The sequence below is a fragment of the Pogoniulus pusillus genome, chromosome 1 (assembly GCF_015220805.1).
Source record: "Pogoniulus pusillus isolate bPogPus1 chromosome 1, bPogPus1.pri, whole genome shotgun sequence".
NCBI lineage: Eukaryota > Metazoa > Chordata > Aves > Piciformes > Lybiidae > Pogoniulus > Pogoniulus pusillus.
The window spans coordinates 11,931,665-11,952,490 of record NC_087264.1 but is presented as its reverse complement, the minus strand read 5'-3'; the positions used below and the strand labels follow the sequence as shown (position 1 = coordinate 11,952,490).

At 38.1% G+C, this 20,826-nt stretch overlaps 1 protein-coding gene across 3 annotated transcripts in view; it reads left to right on the top strand.

Moving 5' to 3' along the window:
* Window positions 1-20,826, top strand: part of TECPR2 (tectonin beta-propeller repeat containing 2) — a 43,676-nt gene that overhangs the window by 8,040 nt on the left and 14,810 nt on the right. For all 3 annotated transcript variants that reach the window (XM_064169866.1, XM_064169699.1, XM_064169784.1), the window contains exons 6-17: window positions 916-1,228; window positions 1,991-2,123; window positions 3,468-3,926; window positions 4,685-5,679; window positions 7,396-7,579; window positions 9,512-9,685; window positions 11,862-12,042; window positions 12,824-12,965; window positions 14,276-14,516; window positions 15,608-15,697; window positions 16,527-16,760; window positions 20,274-20,422. In XM_064169866.1, coding sequence (XP_064025936.1) covers window positions 916-1,228; window positions 1,991-2,123; window positions 3,468-3,926; window positions 4,685-5,679; window positions 7,396-7,579; window positions 9,512-9,685; window positions 11,862-12,042; window positions 12,824-12,965; window positions 14,276-14,516; window positions 15,608-15,697; window positions 16,527-16,760; window positions 20,274-20,422 — 3,295 coding nt within the window. The remainder of the gene's footprint in view (window positions 1-915; window positions 1,229-1,990; window positions 2,124-3,467; window positions 3,927-4,684; window positions 5,680-7,395; window positions 7,580-9,511; window positions 9,686-11,861; window positions 12,043-12,823; window positions 12,966-14,275; window positions 14,517-15,607; window positions 15,698-16,526; window positions 16,761-20,273; window positions 20,423-20,826) is intronic.

Genomic DNA, 20,826 nt, shown 5'->3' with positions numbered 1-20,826 from the left:
AAGTACATGATTGCAAGTATGTTATAATTGTATTTTCAGAGCAGTTCATTATGCAAAAATACCAAAGATGTTTTCTCATGATTTAAACTGAAATTGCTGCCAAACTTCTTCGGCATTCCCTTTTGATTTACTGTCACTCAGTGTGAGCAGGCATTGTATTCGGGTTCATTTCATGGATGAGGTAATACCTGATGGAAAAAGCAGGTTAGTGTCTCAATTTATCTTATACACTGAACTCAATTAAAAGAGAGGTTGTGCAGCAGCTATTGAAAGTTGGCTTGAAGGACAGGAACTTCTAGGAGTTTTGGAATCTTCTATTGTATAATCTCAGAAATATGAAGGAAGAGAGAACTTGGTCTTGAAACAGCATGTCTGACTGGAAGTAGAGTAAATTTACTCTTGAAAGAGTTTATAATGTGTCTTTCAGGGATGTGAATGTAAGAGGAATACTGAGAATCATGTTATGTATAAGGGGTTTTCTTGAGTCATAGTGAATTGTGGTTTTGTGCATGAGAAATGAAGATTTTAACAATTGAGGTCCTTTCCTTGCTTCTTAGCATTGTACTGTTTTGCTTGATTGTTACCAATTCTAGAAGAAAGAAGACTGCATAACAGGATCTTCCTGAGATGGGCAAAGAGTATCATTAAGGCTGTGAATCTTAGTAAGAGTTTGAAGGTGCCTAGTAGATGTAGTGTCTGACATCTAAAGCCAAGGGAAAACTTTTTGTTTGAAAGCACTGTTCTTGTCTTACTGTAACTCAATTTGTACTTCAGACATTTGATTGAATACTTTAATCAAATAACAGAATTTTTTATTTTTGATAATTTTCAGTTGTAAATTTGTGCCATTAGTTTTAAAAATTCTTTCTAAGTTGAGTATATAACTTCTAAAATGAATTCTTCCTTTCATTTTAGCACTGGCAAATTTGGTGCATGTTTTATACCTGGCCTATGTAAACAAAGTGACCTAACACTATATGCTGCCAGACCTGGACTCCGTCTCTGGAAGTCTGATGTTCACGGAGCTGTTCAGGCCACGTTCATATTGAAAGATGTATTTGCTGGAGGAATAAAAACTTTTGAACTGTATCCTCGTTTGGAACCACCTGACAGAGGATGTTACAGCTCCCCAGAGAAACACCTTGGGCTTGTTTCATGCTTTTTCCGAGAAGGATGGATACTGACCTGGAATGAATACAGCATCTACTTACTAGACACTGTGAATCAGGTAGATAAATCCTGTGGGTGGATATTTTGTTTCTTACTTGGTTTTAGTCATGCTTTACCATAAGACTCCCTTTGGGCTACCTATTCCACTTTTATGATTTAATTCTATGTTTAAACTTAAAGAAGATTTTATTTTCTCCCTCTTCACGTTGTCATTACAATGATATACTCACAAGTTATATTGTGTATAAAAAATGAAATGAAATATATTGAAAGCTTTCAGTCCAGGTGTTAATATTTGTCAGTGTACATAAATCTAAAATTTAGTAACTAATGCAAAAATTTTAGACTTATAAAACATGTGTTGAACTATTTATTTTCTCTGTTCTACTACTGTTGTGTACTGCAAAACCCCAAGTATAACATTTTATTTGGTACAGAATGAACTGTTAGGTAAGTGCTTATGAAAGTCAATAGAAGCTAGTATCTTTTTGCCCAAATGTTATGAAACATTTGTTCTGTGGTTCTTTACGGACACCAAGTTATATATTGTTTAACTTGTGTTCTTGCTGCCTGTTTGGACAGAGAAAATTAATAGATCTATGAATTTAAAATTATTAAAAAACTTTGCTACACTGTGATTAAAGGGTACTGTCTTGTTTATTTTTTTTTCTATTTCCTTTCTTTTTAATAAGTTAAAGTCTTCATTTTGTAACTCAGTATGTTGATTAAATTGCAATGAACGCTTCTGTTAACACACTGTTTACACAAGATGTTGCTCTTAATTTGGTGCAAATTACTTCTTTCTTTGTTGACTCTATAGGCTTTGATTGGTGGCTTGGAAGGATATGGTGATATTGTGTCTGTGTCCTGTACCAACAATGAGATTTTTCTCTTAAAGGGAGATAGAGACATTATAAGAATTTCAAGTAGACCTGAAGGACTGTCATCAATAGGTTTGTATAGATTAGCAAAGTGTAGAATGTACCTCATGGAACATGATGCCTATTGTACTTTTTTTGATATTGAAAATAAACCTAGCAACCTACCCCAATTCCACACAAAACCCTTCAGGTTATTGCAAAAACCTAACAAGTTCTGTACACTTACTTAATCTTTCTACAGATTGTATTTGGAGGTCTGATTTATCTCACCTGAATTTCTGTTTTGGCTGCAGTGAGAATAGAGGCATTGAGAAATATGAGTACAGTACATTTAAGACCTTTATTCTAAACCATGATGCTGAACCGATCTTAATTCCTGATCATGGTTACCTCTTGACTCCTCAATCTCAGTTTTCTGGGTTGGAGACACTTAAATGTGTTGATTCTGTACCACCGATCACCATACACATTCCAGAGGAAATCTCTATCTTCCAGCAACGAAAACGAAAGAACTGGCAAAACCTCCAAAGAATGCTTACTAGAATCCAAAAAAGAACTTGAGAGTTTAATTTCTTTTTTCTTGTGAACTTGAGTTCAGCATCTGTGTTACCAGAACTCTCTAAAATGGGTTACTAATACAATCCTTAACGATGACACTGCCCGATTTCTCAATCAGAAAGATTTTAAACACCACTATACAGTGTATTATGCTCACAAAGAACTATTTGTGCATTTAAAATACTCCATTTTATTTTGTGTTAGCAAAATGCTTAAGTATGCTGTGAGGTCTCACTGAATGCTAGAGAATGTAACATCCTTACCATTGCATATTAGTGATAGCTTTAGACATTGAAGCAGTTCTTTATTCCCAAACATCTTGGGGTGTTTATTATTTTAATCTTAACTTCCAAGTATTGATTGAAAAGAGATTTCTTGAAGCCTGTTTTCTTCTAATTACCACAGTTGTTTATCTGGTACATTTTTATTTATTTATTTATTTATTCAAGATGCTGAGTATTTGAATGAAGAGTTTGGAAAACACAGGTTGACATTTCAGTGTGTGATACACTTGGGTCTTCCAAGCTGAAGAACTGTGCTGTTCTTCTTCATACATAAACCTAAATTCAGAAGTTTGCTAGTAGGAGTTTGAAGTGGATCGATTTCATTAATGATCTCATACAGATTTACTTTTATAAGTTTATATTGTGTGTGCTAGGTTGGACTGGATGATCTTGGAGGTCTCTTCCAACCTGGTTGATTCTATGATATATACATATATATTTGAAGTGTTATGTGGTTAGTTGTTATATTTTCCCATCGCTTAAAACTTCTTTTAATACACCCTCCAAGAACTATACTTCTGCTCACTTGAGTCCCTGGTATTTATACTTTTGTTTTTCTTTTTCTCTGTTTCAGATGTGAATTCAAAATTGTCAAATTCTTTAGCAGATACCAGTCCTAAATTACTGACTCCGTTATCAGCAGGTTCATCTGTGTCACCTAGCCCTTCAGTGGAAACAGATAAAAAAATGGTTACTTCCACTTCAGTTGTTGGTGATAAAAGTGACTCTTTAGTGAAAGATGATCTGGAAATCCCAACACTTCCAGAGGAAGGTTTCGATAGAGTGGGAGGCTTGAACAATGAAACAAGAAAAAGGGTCTGCTCTGTAGTAAGTGAATCAAGAAGCAGGAGCAGTTCAGTAAATTCTGTAGACAGTGGCTCTGGCTTTATGGTGTGTGCAGACCAAGTTTCAGAAGCTCAGAGAGAAGGTCAGCTTTCTTCACAACGGTTCAGCACAATCAGCTCTGAAGATTTTGATCAAGAACTGATTGTAAAGCCAATCAAAGTGAAAAAGAAAAAAAAGAAGAAACAAGGTAAGTCTAGCAGAACTTTCCCTCCCACTGCTCATTATTAGAATGTGTGCTATTCAATGTTTCATATATGAGTGTGTATTTGACATGCCTTGTTTTCATTGTCATGCTCTTGAGAGCATTTGACTAGTTGCAGTGGGCCATTTACATTTAATCTGAAAGCTTATTTTGGAAGTGGTAAATTTATTAAGTCTTTTTAGATCTATTTTTAAAATTCTTTTAACTTTACCTTTTGGAAACGTGCTTAAAATAGTAACACAGAGTGCTTTCATTTCTATGTTGTAATTGTGTGTCGTGTTTGGGATATTTGACAGTGTCTTTCATAGAGACATAGAATGGTTTAGGTTGGAAGAGACCTCAAGGATCATCCAGTTCCAACCCTCTACCACAGGCAGAGACACCTCCCACTAGAACAGGTTGCTCAAGGCCTCATCCAGACTGGCCTTGAACACCTCCAGGGAGGGAGCAGCCACAACCTCCCTGGGCAACCTGTTTCTTAGTCATGCTTTTTAGTTTGTTAAACTAGTGTGAGTACTTGGTTATTTTAATTGTGTAATAAATTGATGCTACAACTTCAGAATCTTTTACCATTAAGACTTTTTTGACTTGACATGTGTCCTTTCATGTTGGAGTTAAAAAAAAATGGTGTGTCAAAATTTAGATTTAACTCTGTTCTTTCCCAGTGATAAAAATATTTTTATTTCTCACCATGAATTTAATAAAATTGTATTAATATTATTTTCTTCCCTTTGTGAGAACAGAAAGTGGGACCAGGAAAAACCACAGCTCTCTGGAAGGTACACCAATTTATGAGCGTCAGCTTTCCGGTGATAGTCCACACTCATTGAATGCAGACTCCATTTCCATGACTTCCAGCCTAATGAGTGGCAGTATTGATCATTTGAGTACTGGATCTCCAGATCAGGAAAGCATGTTCAGTGTGGAGTCCCATACAATATTGCAAGAAGATAATGGTTCAGAAACTTTCAGTGTTCTACAGTCTCCTGAGTCTGCAAGTGTACTAATGAATGAAGAAAGTGGAGATACAATTGATGTACAGAAAATTCCAAACAGTGACAGTGGCATGGGTACTTCAGCTATTATAGATGCTGTGACCTCTGTTTCTCCTCTGATGCTCCCGGAAGACTTGACAAGCTGTGTCGATGGTGAACATAATGGTAGTGTGGTTTCTGCAAGCAGTGAGTGCTGGCTTGAAAAGCTGAGCCAAGAGGAGGAGCAGGATTTTCCTCCATTGTGTGAAATAGATGAAAAATTGGATAGAATGAAGCTGCAGGATATCGAAAAATCTTTTGAAGAGCCAGACCTTACAGACCAAATGGTTTTGAAATGTGGCAGTGTACTTGGTGATCAGGCACCACTGACACCAAAGGAAACTGATGAAACTGGTAGGGAAGAACAACAGCAGCTCTCTCTAATACACAGTGCTCTGTCTGATCCTTCTGTGCTCCACTTTGACGTCTCTAACGATATTTATTCAGATAATACTTCTGTTTCTGGTTGGAATTTTGAACATGGAATCAAAGCTAAATCTAGTACTAGCACTGCTGAATGGGTAACAGACACTCATGAAAGTAAGACTGAAAAATCTGCTTCAAGTGATGAAGAGGATATTTATGGACACGGATTACCATATTCATCCTCGGAGACTAGCATGCCTGATATAGGTGCTGGCTCTGGTTCCCAGGATGTGGCCAAGATAAGCCTAGATGAAATGGTGTTGTTAAAATCTGATCAGGTATATATTTTCACTTCAGTTAAAATATATAATTGCAGCATTTAAAAAGAAACGTGTGTAATTACTAACTTTTTTTCTCTAGAAGTCAATTCTTTGTATTACTTGATTCAAGTAAACAAGCATACAGACATGCAGCAGTACGTGCTGTAGCTCTTAGGAAATGTCATACATCCAGCTTCAAAATGGCTGATGGATGTCTGCTTACAATACAAAGAAGCTGCACCAGCTGTATTGTTCCCAGCTCAACAGAAGTGCTGTCATAAACCCATCCCTTAAAGAGTGAACAGTAAAACCAAGTTACGCTCCTTGTGTGAGTCTCCAGTAGACCAAATTGTGCACAAGGCTGTTTCCAGCTTCAGCTGGCTTTGTGGAGAATTGATACTTGTTATTCTAGGTGACTGGCCCCTAGTTAAGGATCATTTTGCCTTTACTTGAACGAAGGATTAGTCTTTCTTTGTGCCCTAGACAGCACTATTTCAAATGTTGAAATGTTCCAGCAAGACCTGGAGAGCTGGGCACAGAGGAACCAAATGATTTCAACAAGGACAAGTGCAGAGTTGTGCACCTGGGAAGGAATAACAAACTGCACCAGTACAGGTTGGGAGGTGATCTGCTGAAGAGCAGTCCTGTGGAGAGGGACCTGAGAGTCCTGGTGGATAACAGGTTAACCATGGGACAGCAATGTACCCTTGTGGCCAAGAAGGCCAATGGGATCTTGGGGTATATTAGGAAGAGTGTGTCCAGCAGATCAAGGGAGGTTCTCCTTCCCCTCTACTCTGCCCCGGTGAGACCTCATCTTGAATACTGTGTTCAGCTTTGGGCTCCCCAGTTTAAGAGGGACAGGGGTCTGCTGGAGAGGGTGCAGCAGAGGGCTGTGAGGATGATTAGGGGACTGGAGGGCATGCCTTATGAGGAGAGGCTGAGGGACCTGGGGCTTTTTAGTCTGGAGAAGACTGAGAGGAGATTTAATAAATGTTTATAAATATCTGAAGGCTAGTCAGGAGGTGGGGGACAGGCACTTCTCACTTGTTCCCTGTGATAAGACAAGGAGCAATGGATGTAAGTTGCAGCACAAGAGGTTCCACTTCAACACAGTGGGGAGCTTCTTTACTGTAAGGGTCACAGAGTACTGGAACAGGCTGGGATTATGATGTTCTTACACTCAGGAGTGTTTAGAAAAGCTTTGTGTTACAGGTCATGCATGCAGTACTTGGGTTCACCTCATGCAAGTTGTCGAAATAGCAGCCTATAAACCAGATTTCGGCAATAGTGGCCTCTGCACCGTGCAGAGTACAGTAGTCCTGTACATGTAGTCCTGGACTTGTAGTCCTGGACTACATGCAGACTATACATTTTCATGTATTATTCTTTTTGCAGATGTCATGTCCATTAAGTGTATGTTCTTTAATTAAAAAAAAAACTGCCTTTTGAAGGTAGATGGCAGTGGGGAGGATTCATGGGTTGATTTCTGTTGTTGCTAAAACATTTGTTCTAGCAGTCTTTTTTTGTAGTTCATACTATTTTAGGGAACACTGACTGATGCAGTTTTATTCTACACGAGGCAAATTTATTCATTGATGAAGACACTTAAAAACCTTTGATTTTAGCCCTTTTTATTAAAAATTAAATCATAGTATGGGAGCTGCTGTGCTTATGTAGCTGTTTCCTTGTGAAGTTTGAAGACACTTAGCACTGTTCTAACTCCACGATTTTTAGTTTGCAGAAAGTTGGATGGGCTACTCTGGCCCTGGTTATGGCATCCTGAGCCTGGTGGTCTCAGAAAAGTACATTTGGTGCCTGGACTACAGAGGCAGCCTGTACTGCAGCGCCGTTCCCGCAGCAGGGCTGCGGTGGCAGAAGTTTGAGGATGGTGTTCAGCAAGTGGCAGTTTCCCCCTCAGGTTGGTTGGCTTCTGCTTCTCTGCAACCCCAGAAATGTGGAACTTGTACAGAGTATGGTATTCTATTTGCTTTCTTCGAGGTTTTGTTTGTTTTTAATAATGGCTTTTACTTAATTCAGTGAAACTTGCCATTTTTCTGAGATTACAGATACAATTTGGTGCATAAGTGATTTCCATGTAAACAGTTTAATACAGTCCTTCTAGAAACTTGGTTATCTGAGGCTTGCTTCATGTACAGAGCAGTGTGGTTTGTTTGGTTGGTTTTTAAAAATAAATGTCATACTAGGTGATATGGCCACATCCATCTTCACTGCCTCAGTATACCAGGTTCTGGTTTAAGTGTATGTCTGTCTGTCTGTCTTATGGGTTCATGTTCCATTTTGGGAAAGCTGTCAACTGATTAAAGTGAAGTTCAGAAGTACCAGTTCAGCCGTAGCCAGATATGAATGAAGAGATCCTTGTTTATGAAAGAACCTTTGAGGTGCTTACAATTCCCAAATTTTAAGGTTTTGGTGGTTTTTTAAATGTAGAATTGGTTTTCCATATGAGTTTGTATATTTAATTTTTTTCAATATTAAAAAAAATAACCTTTTGATTTTTTGATACATTTGCATGTGAGTTTGTTCTGGATGATTGGGAATGAGGATTGCGTTGATTACAATGAAATAGGCTTTGGTTATAAACTTGCATTGCTTTTGGCCTTCCCAGTTGTTCCAGTTGTGAAAATGTAGATTTATCAGGCACTTTACTTAGTCTCCTGCCTTGCCACTATTTCTCTTGCCTTGTCATCTCTAACAGCACATGTCAACATCTCTTCTCTCTTTAGGGGAAGATTTGCTCTCTTTTAAGAAGAAAGGTGTTCTATGTGATCTGTAGCTGAGCTTTGTTATGGACAAAAAAAATTAGGAGTGGCTGTCCTAGGTGAGATCATAGGTTCATCTAGCTCACTGTCTTGTCTTCAGCAGTGGTCAGAAGCAGATACCTACAGAAAATTAAAAGAAACAGATTAGCCTGTATGGTGTTTGCCCTTATTAGGTTCAGACTGCAATTGTTAGTGGCTCAGAGGTTTCCTGAAAGATAGTTGTTTCTCTGTATTTATTTATCCTTAAGATCCAGGAACTCACCCAGTTCTTTACTGAATCCATGCAAATTTCTAACATCCACAGTTTCCCATGGATATTTTAACACGAGTCTTTTAACCACAAAGGTCAAAAACTGAATCAAATGCTACTGTATGGAAGTATTCAAAGAATTTTGGTATGACAGTGTACTGCTCAGGTATGAACCAGCATGGATGCCAGTCAGCAGTTAAATCTGGAGTTGCATTTGGTTGTCTTTTTCTGAGCTATCCTTGCTAATTTGAGTGAGGGAAAAAGAAGATGAATATGTGCAGTTGTGTTTGTCTCCTCATGCTGTGCTGTGTCATGGGGAAGTAATAGTGCAGCCCACTGTGGTGTGGGACAGCACATCTATTCAGGTGTTTGTTGTTCATGACTGGTCCACAAAAGTTATGCTTTAGTACAAGTATTTGTAAAAGGTGAGAGTACTACTACTGACCCCTTTTCTTTATGTACCAAACTAGTATAGAAGCAAGCCATGAACTTCATTCTCTGAATAGTTGGCTTATTTGGCTTTGACATGGAATTTGTTAGGTATCAGTGTGCAAGTCAGAATTGATCTGCATTTAAACCCTTAAAAATCATGCATGGTCTAATGATAAATGCATTCCAAGAATTCCTAGACAGGTTCACCACTGCCCTGGTCATGCTTTTTAAAAATGATTGCACACCTTTTTATATCTTACATTTCTGTTTAATGCTACTGGTTTGCCTTTTCATTCGTGTTAGTTTAGATGTAGGTTAAGAAAAATCAGCTGTCTCGGTTGTAGTATTTGGTAAGTGATGCCATCTTCTCTCTTAATTCCTTATGCAGGGGGTCTTCTCTGGAAGATTGAACAGAAGACAAACAAAGCATTTGCTTGTGGAAAAGTAACTATAAAAGGAAAACGCCATTGGTATGAGGCTTTACCCCAGGCTGTATTTGTATCTTTGAGTGATGACACTGCCTGGATTATCAGAACAAATGGAGATCTGTATCTGCAAACAGGTACCTGAATTAACTGCAGGCTCTTTGAATTTTTGCAGGCTCAAATTATCAGAGTTCAAGACTGTGGAATGCTCACCACTTGTTCTCAACACTTATCCACAGCCAGGACATAAGGAAACCTTTTTATCTTGAGAAATGGTTGCAGACAGTTGAGATTCCATGTAATTAGGAGACTGGAAAAGCCGGTCTGTGGATGTTTTTTTTTGTGTCAAGTGGAATACACAGTATAGGGAATTTATGGCAGGGGATGGATATGGGATAGATGCAGATAAATGGAAAATGATTGCAGAAAATACTGAAATAATATCCTTGCCTTGAAAATGGTAAGGTGCACTGAAACACCTGAGCCCTAAGCGTGTGCATGTTTTGTTTTTCTTGTTCTAAGGATTTTAACAATGTAAGAGAGACTTTGAAAGGTAATGAGAAAGTGAGTGGCTGTTCAAAAAATATTCAGACATAGATGGAAGAGCAGGGAAAGGTAGAAGCTGTGTGTTTTGAAAAGCACAGATCAGAGTTACCACTTGGGTATTCTAAGACTGAAGATCATAAAGTGCTTTGGAAGTAGGTGGTATTCTAGTGACAGAGGAAACAAAGCCAGTAGAGGAATGTAACAGGCTGTGGAGCAGCAACCTTCTTACTGGATGTGAATGAGGCAGGAACCAGAAAAAGAGACAGTGCAGTGGCAACTTTGAAATCATGGCCTTAGTTTCATCTACTTCACTTAATGGAAGAGGATGCATGTGGAAGTTGTTATGCAGAGAATATTCAGACCAGATATGAGGAGCTGGGATGAAGGATAGGGCTTCAAATTTCAGAGTTAAGGAGGATGAGTATCAAGAACTCTTCTTTGTGGAAGTATTGAAAGAATGTGTGGGCTTTGCACAAAGAATTGGTAAGGAAAAGTCACAAATAACATGGAAAAGCAAGAGAAGGACTAGGCGAGGGCGAAACAGTAAGACACACTAAAGCAGGACATTTCAGAGTGGCTACTACTATTTTTAATTACCTTTCATTTATTCTAGTTGTCTCCTACTTTCTATTGTAGATTTAATTGCTGTAGCACAATATAGAAATGTCCATGATTAAGAAAACTGCTTAAATACACAGCATTGTTTCAAAGATACTCTACTCAAATAATTTTTGTTCCATTACATTTAGTAGTTAACAGAGAAAACAAGTGGCCTCCCCCAGGTCACATGCATATTGCCAGCAAGAATGGTGATGGATAATGGCGATAAAGAGTGAACTTTTGATGTCAATCACACAGGGGTCTGTGAAGGTTTGAATCAATATTTTTCTTCCCTGTGAGAGATTGGTTTGGTTACATCAGCTTACATTCTGCCTGCTGGTTTTGGGTTTCTAAATTTGCTTTTGATGCCAAAAATACATTCTCATTGTATCTATTTTGTTAATGTGAGGCAATCAGTGATAATTGTTTCTTTAGGATCTTTTCATTCACTTCATTGCCTTGTCTAACTTCCATAACAAAAGTATCTGCTCAAAGGTTTGAATGTGAGTGTTCTTTTTGCTTCAGAGTATCAGTTAGGGAGGTCTGTTCATTTTTGCATTGACGGCATGACAAGATTAAGCAAAAGCTATGTCTGCTTGAGGAATTTCATATACAGTCATGCAAATCGAACTTTAGGGTAGCTGTAAAGAAGATGTGTTCCTGCCAATTATGTGTATAAATGCCCAAACTACCTCTAAATGCATCAGACCCTCTCTCCTCCTTTCACACTGTGCCATGCTCTTTTGTAATTGGTTTACTGTGCATGTTTAGGTCAGGTTGCCTCTCTCCCTGGCACGTTTTGGACGAAAGTTCTTCCGTTACTGCGTTTTTCTTTGATGCCTCTGCCAAGTCTATTTAAATAAGAGATTCCCGATACTGACGCTAGAGGGAGAAGAAGAACAGAAATGACAGGGCAGGATTTGTCCACTCTGCAGGATGAAGGCTATACAGTGTGTTATTTCTTAAAACATAAACTCAACGATATTAGAGGAAATTACTAATAGTTCGTTAAAAAAAACAGTCAGTCAAGGAAGCAGTTGTCAAATGAAAAGTGTTAGCACATCAAAGATCTATTTCCCTCCTCATTTTATTGGGTAGCTTTGTCTCTTTCCTTTTAGTTGCAAAACCTTGAAGTTTGTAAAGCACTCCTCCTTTTTTGATTTCTAGGCCTGAGTGTGGATCGTCCTTGTGCCCGAGCAGTAAAGGTTGACTGCCCTTATCCACTGTCACAGGTCACATCCAGAAATAATGTTGTGTGGGCACTGAGTGAGCAGCGGGCCCTGCTCTACCGGGAGGGAGTACGCAGCTTTTGTCCTGAAGGAGAGCAATGGAAGAGTGATATTGTCAGGTACCGACACTGTGATGAGACTGCCTTGTAACCAGAGTGGCACAAGTAGTTACTTTCAGTGCTGGGAAATCTGAGGAAGTATTTGTTGTGTTATTCAAATCTGAATTTTGCATTTACTTCGGTTATTTTATTCACTGAAAAATTTACTTGGCCTGTGCCTTAGGTACACCTAATGTTCTTGGGCTTTGCATTAAAATTGCAGAAGGCAATCTCTGTTTGTTCTGGAATTGCTGAGAAAAGTTCTCTGAGGAAGAAGCATTGTTGACTACGTTTTAAATGCCTGATACAGTCACCCAGTCCTCTTGACTTTCTGACCCTGCAAATCGTTTGCACAATAGGACACTTATACCGAACATATATCTTTGCTGTGTAATAGTTTGATTTTTCTATTTATGGCTCCTGAATGGGTCATATTGGTTTTGGAGTAGGACAAGAAAGTCAAAGGAGATAATTTTATGTAGCTGCTTTATCAAAAATTTAAAGAAAACAGCTCTTATTATTTACTGAACAAATTAGGTTTGGGCTAGTTTTATTGGTATGTATTCAAGTTTCAAATCTCAAGGTATCTTGGAAGGATGTTTTGTTCAATTATCTCTATTTATGCAAACTAAGAAAATGTCATTTACTGAGTAACTGAAAATTTTAAATCCAGTGTGGTTTTTGAGCCTGGTCACAATAAGTTTGATCACTTGAAACTGCTATCAGCATTGTAAGATCCTCCTTAACATAAGCATAAATTTGAAGTAAGTTTAAAAAAAATCTTACTTATTTGCATTTGCAGTGAAATGCAAGCTTTGGAACCAGTGTGCATAACCCTTGGAGATCAGCAGACATTATGGGCTTTGGATATCCATGGAAATCTGTGGTTCAGAACTGGTATAGTTTCAAAGAAGCCACAAGGAGATGATAACCATTGGTGGCAAGTAGGCATTTTTTAATTTTGCTTTCAGTTTAGTCTTTTAGCCTGGTTTTAGTGAGGGCATTGCTTTCCCATGAGATTCTAAGATAAAAGTCCATTAATTGTTTGATATATTACAGCTCTTTATTCAATATATTAGCACTGTAGCATGGCTGAAATCCATTTTCATGTCTGCTATAAAAAAGGGAAAACCCCTATCCCATGGTCATCCAGATCAGCATCACAGCAGTTTTCAATAATACAAGAAGGTTGTATCAATCTACCAGGTTGTATCAATGCTGCATGTAGCTTGCTATCCTAGCAGTAGCAATAGGACATGCTGTTTAGGCAAACTGGTCACATATAGCTGCTGAATGTGGCCTTTTGTCTTCCAGTACCCATCCTTTTCCTTAGCTAGATGAAATAAGCAAAAGTGTTTTTACAAGGTTATTTGTTATCCATTTCTCCATTCAGCTGAGGTTTCTTTGAACCACGTGGGGCTGCATGCTTCATTCAGTCTCAGATCTTGTGGGTAAAAACAACTTGGGAAGTCCCTGGTATCAATTCCCAAATATTTTACCGACTTCTCTTGTTCTCCCCAGAGACAGAAAAGGGGGAAAAGGGGGTAGCAAAACAATTGTTAAAAAAATTTGTCTAAATGGCTATTTAAGTTACAATAATTTCACTTTAAGTACATGTATTATCTGATCTCTCATGTGGGCATTGTAAATAGGTTGACTTTGAGATTATGTTAAGTCGCTTGTATTATTTTTGTGCTCTTCAGCATTTTCATAATTTCTAGGAGTACCCCAGAGTGTCACCAACCTAGCTGTCTGTGACAGAACTTGGGCAGTTGCTTACTTAGACTTTCTCCTGTCTTATGGGTTAAAATGCCCATGAGTTTGTTGGAAAGGACTATTACCAGTTTTTGCTATGTGATTTAAAGTGCTGTGCTATCCAGGTTTCTCACTTTTTGGGAAACAGAAAATTAATGTCTTAGTTTGCAGAGTGCAACATGTTTTTAGAGGGAGAAAGGAGATGTCATCCAAAACCAAAGTGCATTCTTAAAATGTATAATTGAAAGTGTATTGTTGGACAGGAGGGAGTTGCAAGCTGATGGTTCACATTGCTTCTGGTTTATTACAAAGACTTACTTGTTCAAAACATACTGTTTGTGCTTTTCCTATCCTGTACTTTGAAGGTTGCTAAACTCTTGTGATGGTTGCTAAAGTTTTAGTAGATGTCCTGTAAATAAAGTGTAGACACCAAAAGCTTAACTAATCATCAAGAATACTTTTCCTTCTTTTTTTTTTTTTTTTTTCCTCTCCCACCCAGGTAAGCATCACTGATTATGTAGTGTTTGACCAATGCAGCCTGTTCCAGACAATAATCCAGGCAACTCATACAGTGGCAACAGCAGCTCAGGCACCTGTGGAGAAGGTGGCTGATAAACTTCGTATGGCATTTTGGTCACAGCAGCTACAGTGTCAACCCAGCCTCCTTGGGGTTAATAGCAGTGGGGTCTGGATCTCTTCAGGGAAAAATGAATTCCATGTGGCAAAGGGAAACTTAATAGGTTGGTGTGGTTTTGTATCTAATACTTTTAAGAAAAATAAATGTCAGAAAGTAACTAACTGTGGCTCTGTCAACACAAAATTATCTATGGTGAGTCAGGACAGCTTTAGAAACAATTACATGAAATGATGCCTTGGCACTTTGTCTTAAATACTTCCCCATTTAAAGGGAAATGTTTTTCATGGAAAATTCTATGTCCACACTCCTCCTAGTACCTACACTTGTGTCTTCTCTGGCGTAAGAAGAGAATCGTAAATTATTGTGCCTGTTACAGTTAGCACAGTGGAGTCTGTTTCACAACTGGCGTGACTATGTGAAACAGTTGCAGTTTTACAGTGACATTAGAGATGTTGTTGTTCCTTTGGTTTTATTGCTGCATTTCTCTGAGTAAGATTTTCATTATTACATTGATCGGGCAAACACTAAAAGTAGGTTTAGAACATTGTCTGTTTAAACTGTTACCAAATTTATCTCCTGCTTCACTGGTTGCATCGGGTTAGAAGGGAGCCTCAAAGGTCATCTCATCCAACCCCCCTGCAGTCAGCAGGGACACCTCTGACTAGACGAGGCTGCCCAGAGACACATCAAATCTGATCTTGAATGTCTTCAGGGATGGGGTCTCAACCACATTGCTGGGCAACCTGTTCCAGTATTTTACCATTGTAAAGAACTTCCTCTTTATGTTGAACCTAAATCTACCCTGCTCCAGTTTAAAACCGCTGCCCCTTGTCTTATTGTTACAAGCCCTTCTAAACAGATCTTCCCCATCCAAGTCCCCTTCAGATGTTGAAATGTAGTTATAAGGTCATTGAAATGCAGTTATAAGGTGGTGAAGACCAATGATCTTCTCCATTCTCCTGTTCTGCATTTCTGCTTTTCTGTGCGTGTGTGTATGTGTATGTCAGGAGGAGGATTTCTCCACTTCCTTACCTTCCAACAATTTCTTGAAAGATTCCATAGAAAATCTTTTCTAGGTGATATTTAATGAATGATTTCAACAGAATGTCTTTTAAATGATAGCATTTAAAACTGTAACAAATTGGAATAGAAATTTGAATCGCATGCTAATACCACTCAGTTCTTTCTTTGAAGGCACTTACTGGAATACTGTTGTGCCTCGTGGTACTGCTTCTGCCACAAAATGGATTTTTGTGTTGGCTTCCACAGCTTCATCTAAAGAAGGTTAGTGAATCAACAGTGCAATCATGTAAGATCTGCTTTTTTTAAATACAGTGGAATTAATGATGTAAGTAATTAAGCAGCTGGAATTAGTTAATATTTTAGATCCCTTTTCTGTAGCAGGAATCTAAAATATTTGAAGTAAGGTGTAAATATATCTGTAAAGCTACTGGAGATTAGAAAAAACCCAAGCATATCATCTTTTCTGCTACCTTTGGTGTGGAATGATGTGCGACAGAGGGACAGGTAGTCTTTTAGAAGCAGTAACTTCCTGAATTGCTGCAGTGCGAGTGGCCCAATTGTGTCATGTGAATTTTTGGAGCATGCTTTGTTGGAAGGCCTATGCTGACCAAGTACTTCTCTTGTTGGTGCAGCTATTGTAGCAGAATTGCACATTTTATCAGTAGAAGTGTGACCATGGTAGGGAATTCAACTGTTGGCAATAGTAGTTAGCTATTGCATTAGCTAAGTATGCTGGCTTTATTGGCAAAACTCACCAAAATATTGTGATTTAGAGCTGAAAAAGAGTGCTGTTTTCTAAAGGCAAATATCTAGAATAAAGAAAAACTAAAGAATAATGGGAAGTGACAGTGTGCTGTAAAGTATTTTCTCTATTAGTTTCTTCAGATGAGTTTGAGAAAGGGAATGCTGAGGTGCCTAAATAAGGGCTTAGGATGCGTATTTATACTTCAAAATCTTACACTGTAAACATAGCCAAGAAGCTTTGGCTTTGACTTCTGAAAGTATATCAGTATATCTGAAGAAGTAGATGTGTAAGCTTTCTCAGAGCAGATTAAGAATGATTCTAATAACAGAAATGTCCTTTCCTTAGGAAGCTTTCTGTGGCTGTGCCAAAGCAACAAGGATCTGTTTTGTGTCAGTGATCAGAATCCTCAGTTTCGTCCTTCTACGGTACAGCTGCCACCAGAGGCTGAAATGGTGCACTACTCTGCCTGCCAAGATGCCATTTGGGGCTTGGATAGCCACGGGCAGATATTTATTAGAACGCTTTCATCCAGCTGTCCAACAGGGATGCACTGGACAAAACTGGATCTCTCTCAACTAGGTATGACATTTTTATTGAGATAAACTATATCTAAACTTACTTAGCAGACAGACATTATTTTCCTTCAGGAGTATCTCCTGGTTTACTTACATGGAACCTTTACTGGGTTAAATAAATCACTACAGAAAAATTACAGTAATGGATCCTACAGTCCATCAGGAACAGCAGCTGTGGCTTTTAAACAACGTTTCATTTAGATTTTGCTGGAGACAGCAATGTTTACTGTTTGCAGGATACTTTGTATATGTATGTGCTGCTCACAGTTTTTCAACTTGAGACAGTTCAGAGTTACACAATGCTGTGCAGGGTACATCAGTAGATTTAACTAGTCCAGTTCTTGTATTATAGTGTAACCATAATTGTGTGGTCATGGGAAGTTCCATAAACAAGGCCCTGAATTTTGTGGTTAAATGTATTCATAACAGAGTGGCCAAAGCTGTATTAGGATCCTGTCAAGGAAAAATTATGGTCCAAGTATTGCAGCATCTGTAAGTGATGCAGCTGGTAATACTCATCTTCATTTTTATGTTGATATAATGATTCAGCACAAGAACATGCTGCTGCTTAACTGCTCTTTTTATTTGGATAGACATAAGATTGAGGTTATTGACCATATTTTGATCATTTAAATATCCTCCCAATTTGACTGCACAGCATTCAAGCCAGCTTCATGTGTTGTGTGATGTCAACTTCACCAATAATATTCCAAGTAGAGTGATTTCTTTGAGTAGTCTGACATTAGGACATTCTTATCTTCATGCTGACCTGCATTCCTGTTTCAAGAGAAAATGAAAGAAAATTAAATTATGCACCATTCTCACACCATTTTAAAGATAATGCAAAAGTTCTTTAAATTTTCCCATTCTTGAATGACAATGTTCATTAATGGTCTGAGAACACACAGGCATTTTTAAACTGCAGGGTTCAGGAAAGGCAGATAGCTGTCAGACTGGGGCAGAATTCAAGCTTCATTTACAGTTTTAGTATACAACTTGTAGTACTTCATTGAAAATTTTAAAAATAATGCCTTTTAAAATGAATTTGTTTGCCAGTTATACACCAGTTTTTCCAGACCTTATGAACTGTTTCCAAATCACTAAAATGTCCTGCAGTTTAAGCACTGCCCTACAGGATAGGCTTGCCCACAGTCTCCTTATGTTGCTTAGTAGAGTTTTAAACTTTTCTTTTGATACCATTGCTTTCCAGCAGTTCAGATACTAACTATTTAACTGAAATAATAAGTAACCTCTTCTTGTGTCAAAACCTCAAAGCATTCATAAAGATCAGTGTATTGATGACTGTAGCTGACTGTAATGGTTTGTCAGCTTCAGCAGTTCAGAAGTTTGACCTTTGTGTTCATCTGTTCTTGTTAGTTTTGTGTTACACTGTGGTGGGATTGCAGAAATCTGGGATCTTGAAATACCCTAGACAGGACACTTTACCTGTTACTGTAGATGAATACTTAAGTATGAAAATGTTTTAGGCATTTTTTCCTCCATTTAAATGTGTGTGGTATACTGTAGTAGGTTGAAAGAGCTTTTATTTAATGGAGCTGAAGAAATTGGAGAACTGTTACTATTCAAGTATAAGTTCACCCCTGAAACATTAGGAAAAAGAAGTTGCTGTGAAGTGTCATTGGGAATTCTGTATGGAAGTGGTGGTGTTGTCAGCATTAATATTGAAACATTAGTATTATGTTGGTAGTATCTTCCTCTTGCCTTTACACCCTCTAGTGGGAGTCATATGAAGCAAATTAGTTTGGTTAGGATTTCACTATCAGTATAAAAAATTCTAAATGCAGTAGGCTGACCTTTAGGTTTCAACAATAAACAATGCCTCTGAATCATGCTAATTCCTTTAGTCAATAAATGTGGTTAGCATGACCTCCTACAGTAAAAACAGTAAGGGGGAGGATGGAGAAACCCTAAAACATTTACGTAAGAGCTGTATTTTTAAATATCAAATTGTGTGGCAGACGTAAATAATAGCAGCCATGCCGAGTGGGTGATACATGATTCCATCTTTGGCTGCTCTGGTGCTTGTTTGGTTCAGAACATTTCAACAGCTGAGACCTCATGTGACAAAGCTGTTACTTGGAGTCATACTTTATGTTGGAATGAGTAATAAGATTTTGACTTTGTAGCTGAATGTCAGTCCCCTACCTGTGAAAAAAAGTTGTTCCTAAGCAATAAGTTTTTGTGTGTAGTTTTGTCATTTATTTTTAATATGAAGCAGTATGATTCAAGCAAATTTTGGGGTGAGATTAATTTGAATTCCTATGATTCAGAAAGTTAAATACTTGCATTAACAAGAAGGTCTGTTTACTATTGCTGATAACTAAAATTTTAAGCTGCGTAGTACTGTTGTTTCCTATTCTTTCCCCCAGCAGTGCTTTAAATTTACTCTCACTGGTATAAGATTGCACCCTCCTCTTTAAGGAATGCTTTATACTGTGAACTTTACAAGGATTTGTTGCCAGATTTCACATCACTGAAGAGAGAGCTGTTACCAAGAATGGGGTATCCCAAGCAGCACTGGCATGTTCAATCATCCAGCAAGGCCTATTTTTAGCGTCCCTAGTTTGGAGTCTGACCAGAGCATTCCTGCCTTAGTGTATCTGTAGCAACTGGATTTCTCTTTCTGCAGAATATGTTTTTCGTTACTTGTCCTGACACTGAGAGAGAGGAAAAAAAAATCCTGTTGTGTATATTGCATCACAGGGCTATTTTAAAAGGAATGGGAAAGAGTTCCAGCTGACAGCTCGCTAGCAGTTCTTTTCAGTCTGAAATATCAGATGTGCTTCTCTAATAACTTTGCAAACCTTAAATAGCAAGATCAATGGGTGTGATTTGGTGTGCAAAAAAACCCCTTCCCCCAACCCACAATTTGAAAACATACTTATTTAACGGCTTTGTTTTCAATGTGCTGACTTACACAGGCTCAAATACTGCTGCGCTCCTGAAATAGGTGTAACAAATACATACACTGTTTAATGTAAATCCATTGAAAATCAATTCCTTTATTCACAGATACTGGTATGTTAATACTGAAGTGCGTAACCCCTATGCTCTCTTATTTTTGAAGTGCTGGTGGTATTGGGAATGTTCTTTGCTGAATATGTTAGCAGATCAACACCTTTTAAAAGCGTACAAGCACAGCCAGCTACAGCAAAAGGTTCACATTAGGTCATGTGAAAGTTTGTCTAGGCACTGACAGCATTTGTCACGGAATGTTTCCCTCCTTGAATTCAGTTATTTCAGTGGGGCTTAGAAGCTGTAGTATCCTATGAATAAAACATGTGTAAAAGAGAAGTACCTGACACTCTATCTGTTGGTTTTGTTCATTGTATCCAGTGATTATTTTTTCCCCTCACAAGTTGTATTAACTTCTAATCATTTTTCTGTGACCATGTTTAAAGCTGGTTTAAATACAATCAAGTTTAAATAAAAGTTCTTATTACTAGCTGAATTTGAAAGGAAAATACCAGGTTGCCAATAGTCTCTTTGTTATTAGGTGCCGTTAAGCTGATCAGCTTGACCTGTGGAAATCAGCATGTTTGGGCTTGTGACACCAGTGGTGGCATTTATTTCCGTGTAGGAACTCAGCCTCTTAACCCAAGTTTGATGCTTCCTGCGTGGATAATGATTGAGCCACCTATACAGGTAAAATGTTGATTACAGTTTTTGTAACCCAGTGGTTTAGCCCTATGCATTTAAAAAAGAATAATTCATGGAAAACAGTAGAGCCAGACTTTGAAAGTGAAGCTTAAAACTTTGTCCCACATTTGAATTCTACACAACTTCTTTCTCTGAAAAAAAAACAAACAAGACAAAAAGAGAAAAAACACTGCAGAATCTGTATGATGTACTCTGAACATGCTGCCTTATCACCATAAGTCATCCCAAATTCATAGAAACATAGAATCAACCAGGTTGGAAGAGACCTTCAAGATCATCCAGTCCAACCTATCCTCCAGTCCTATCCAGTCAACTAGACCATGGCACTAAGTGCCTCATCCAGTCTTTTCTTGAAGACCTCCAGGGACAGTGCCTGCACCACCTCCCTG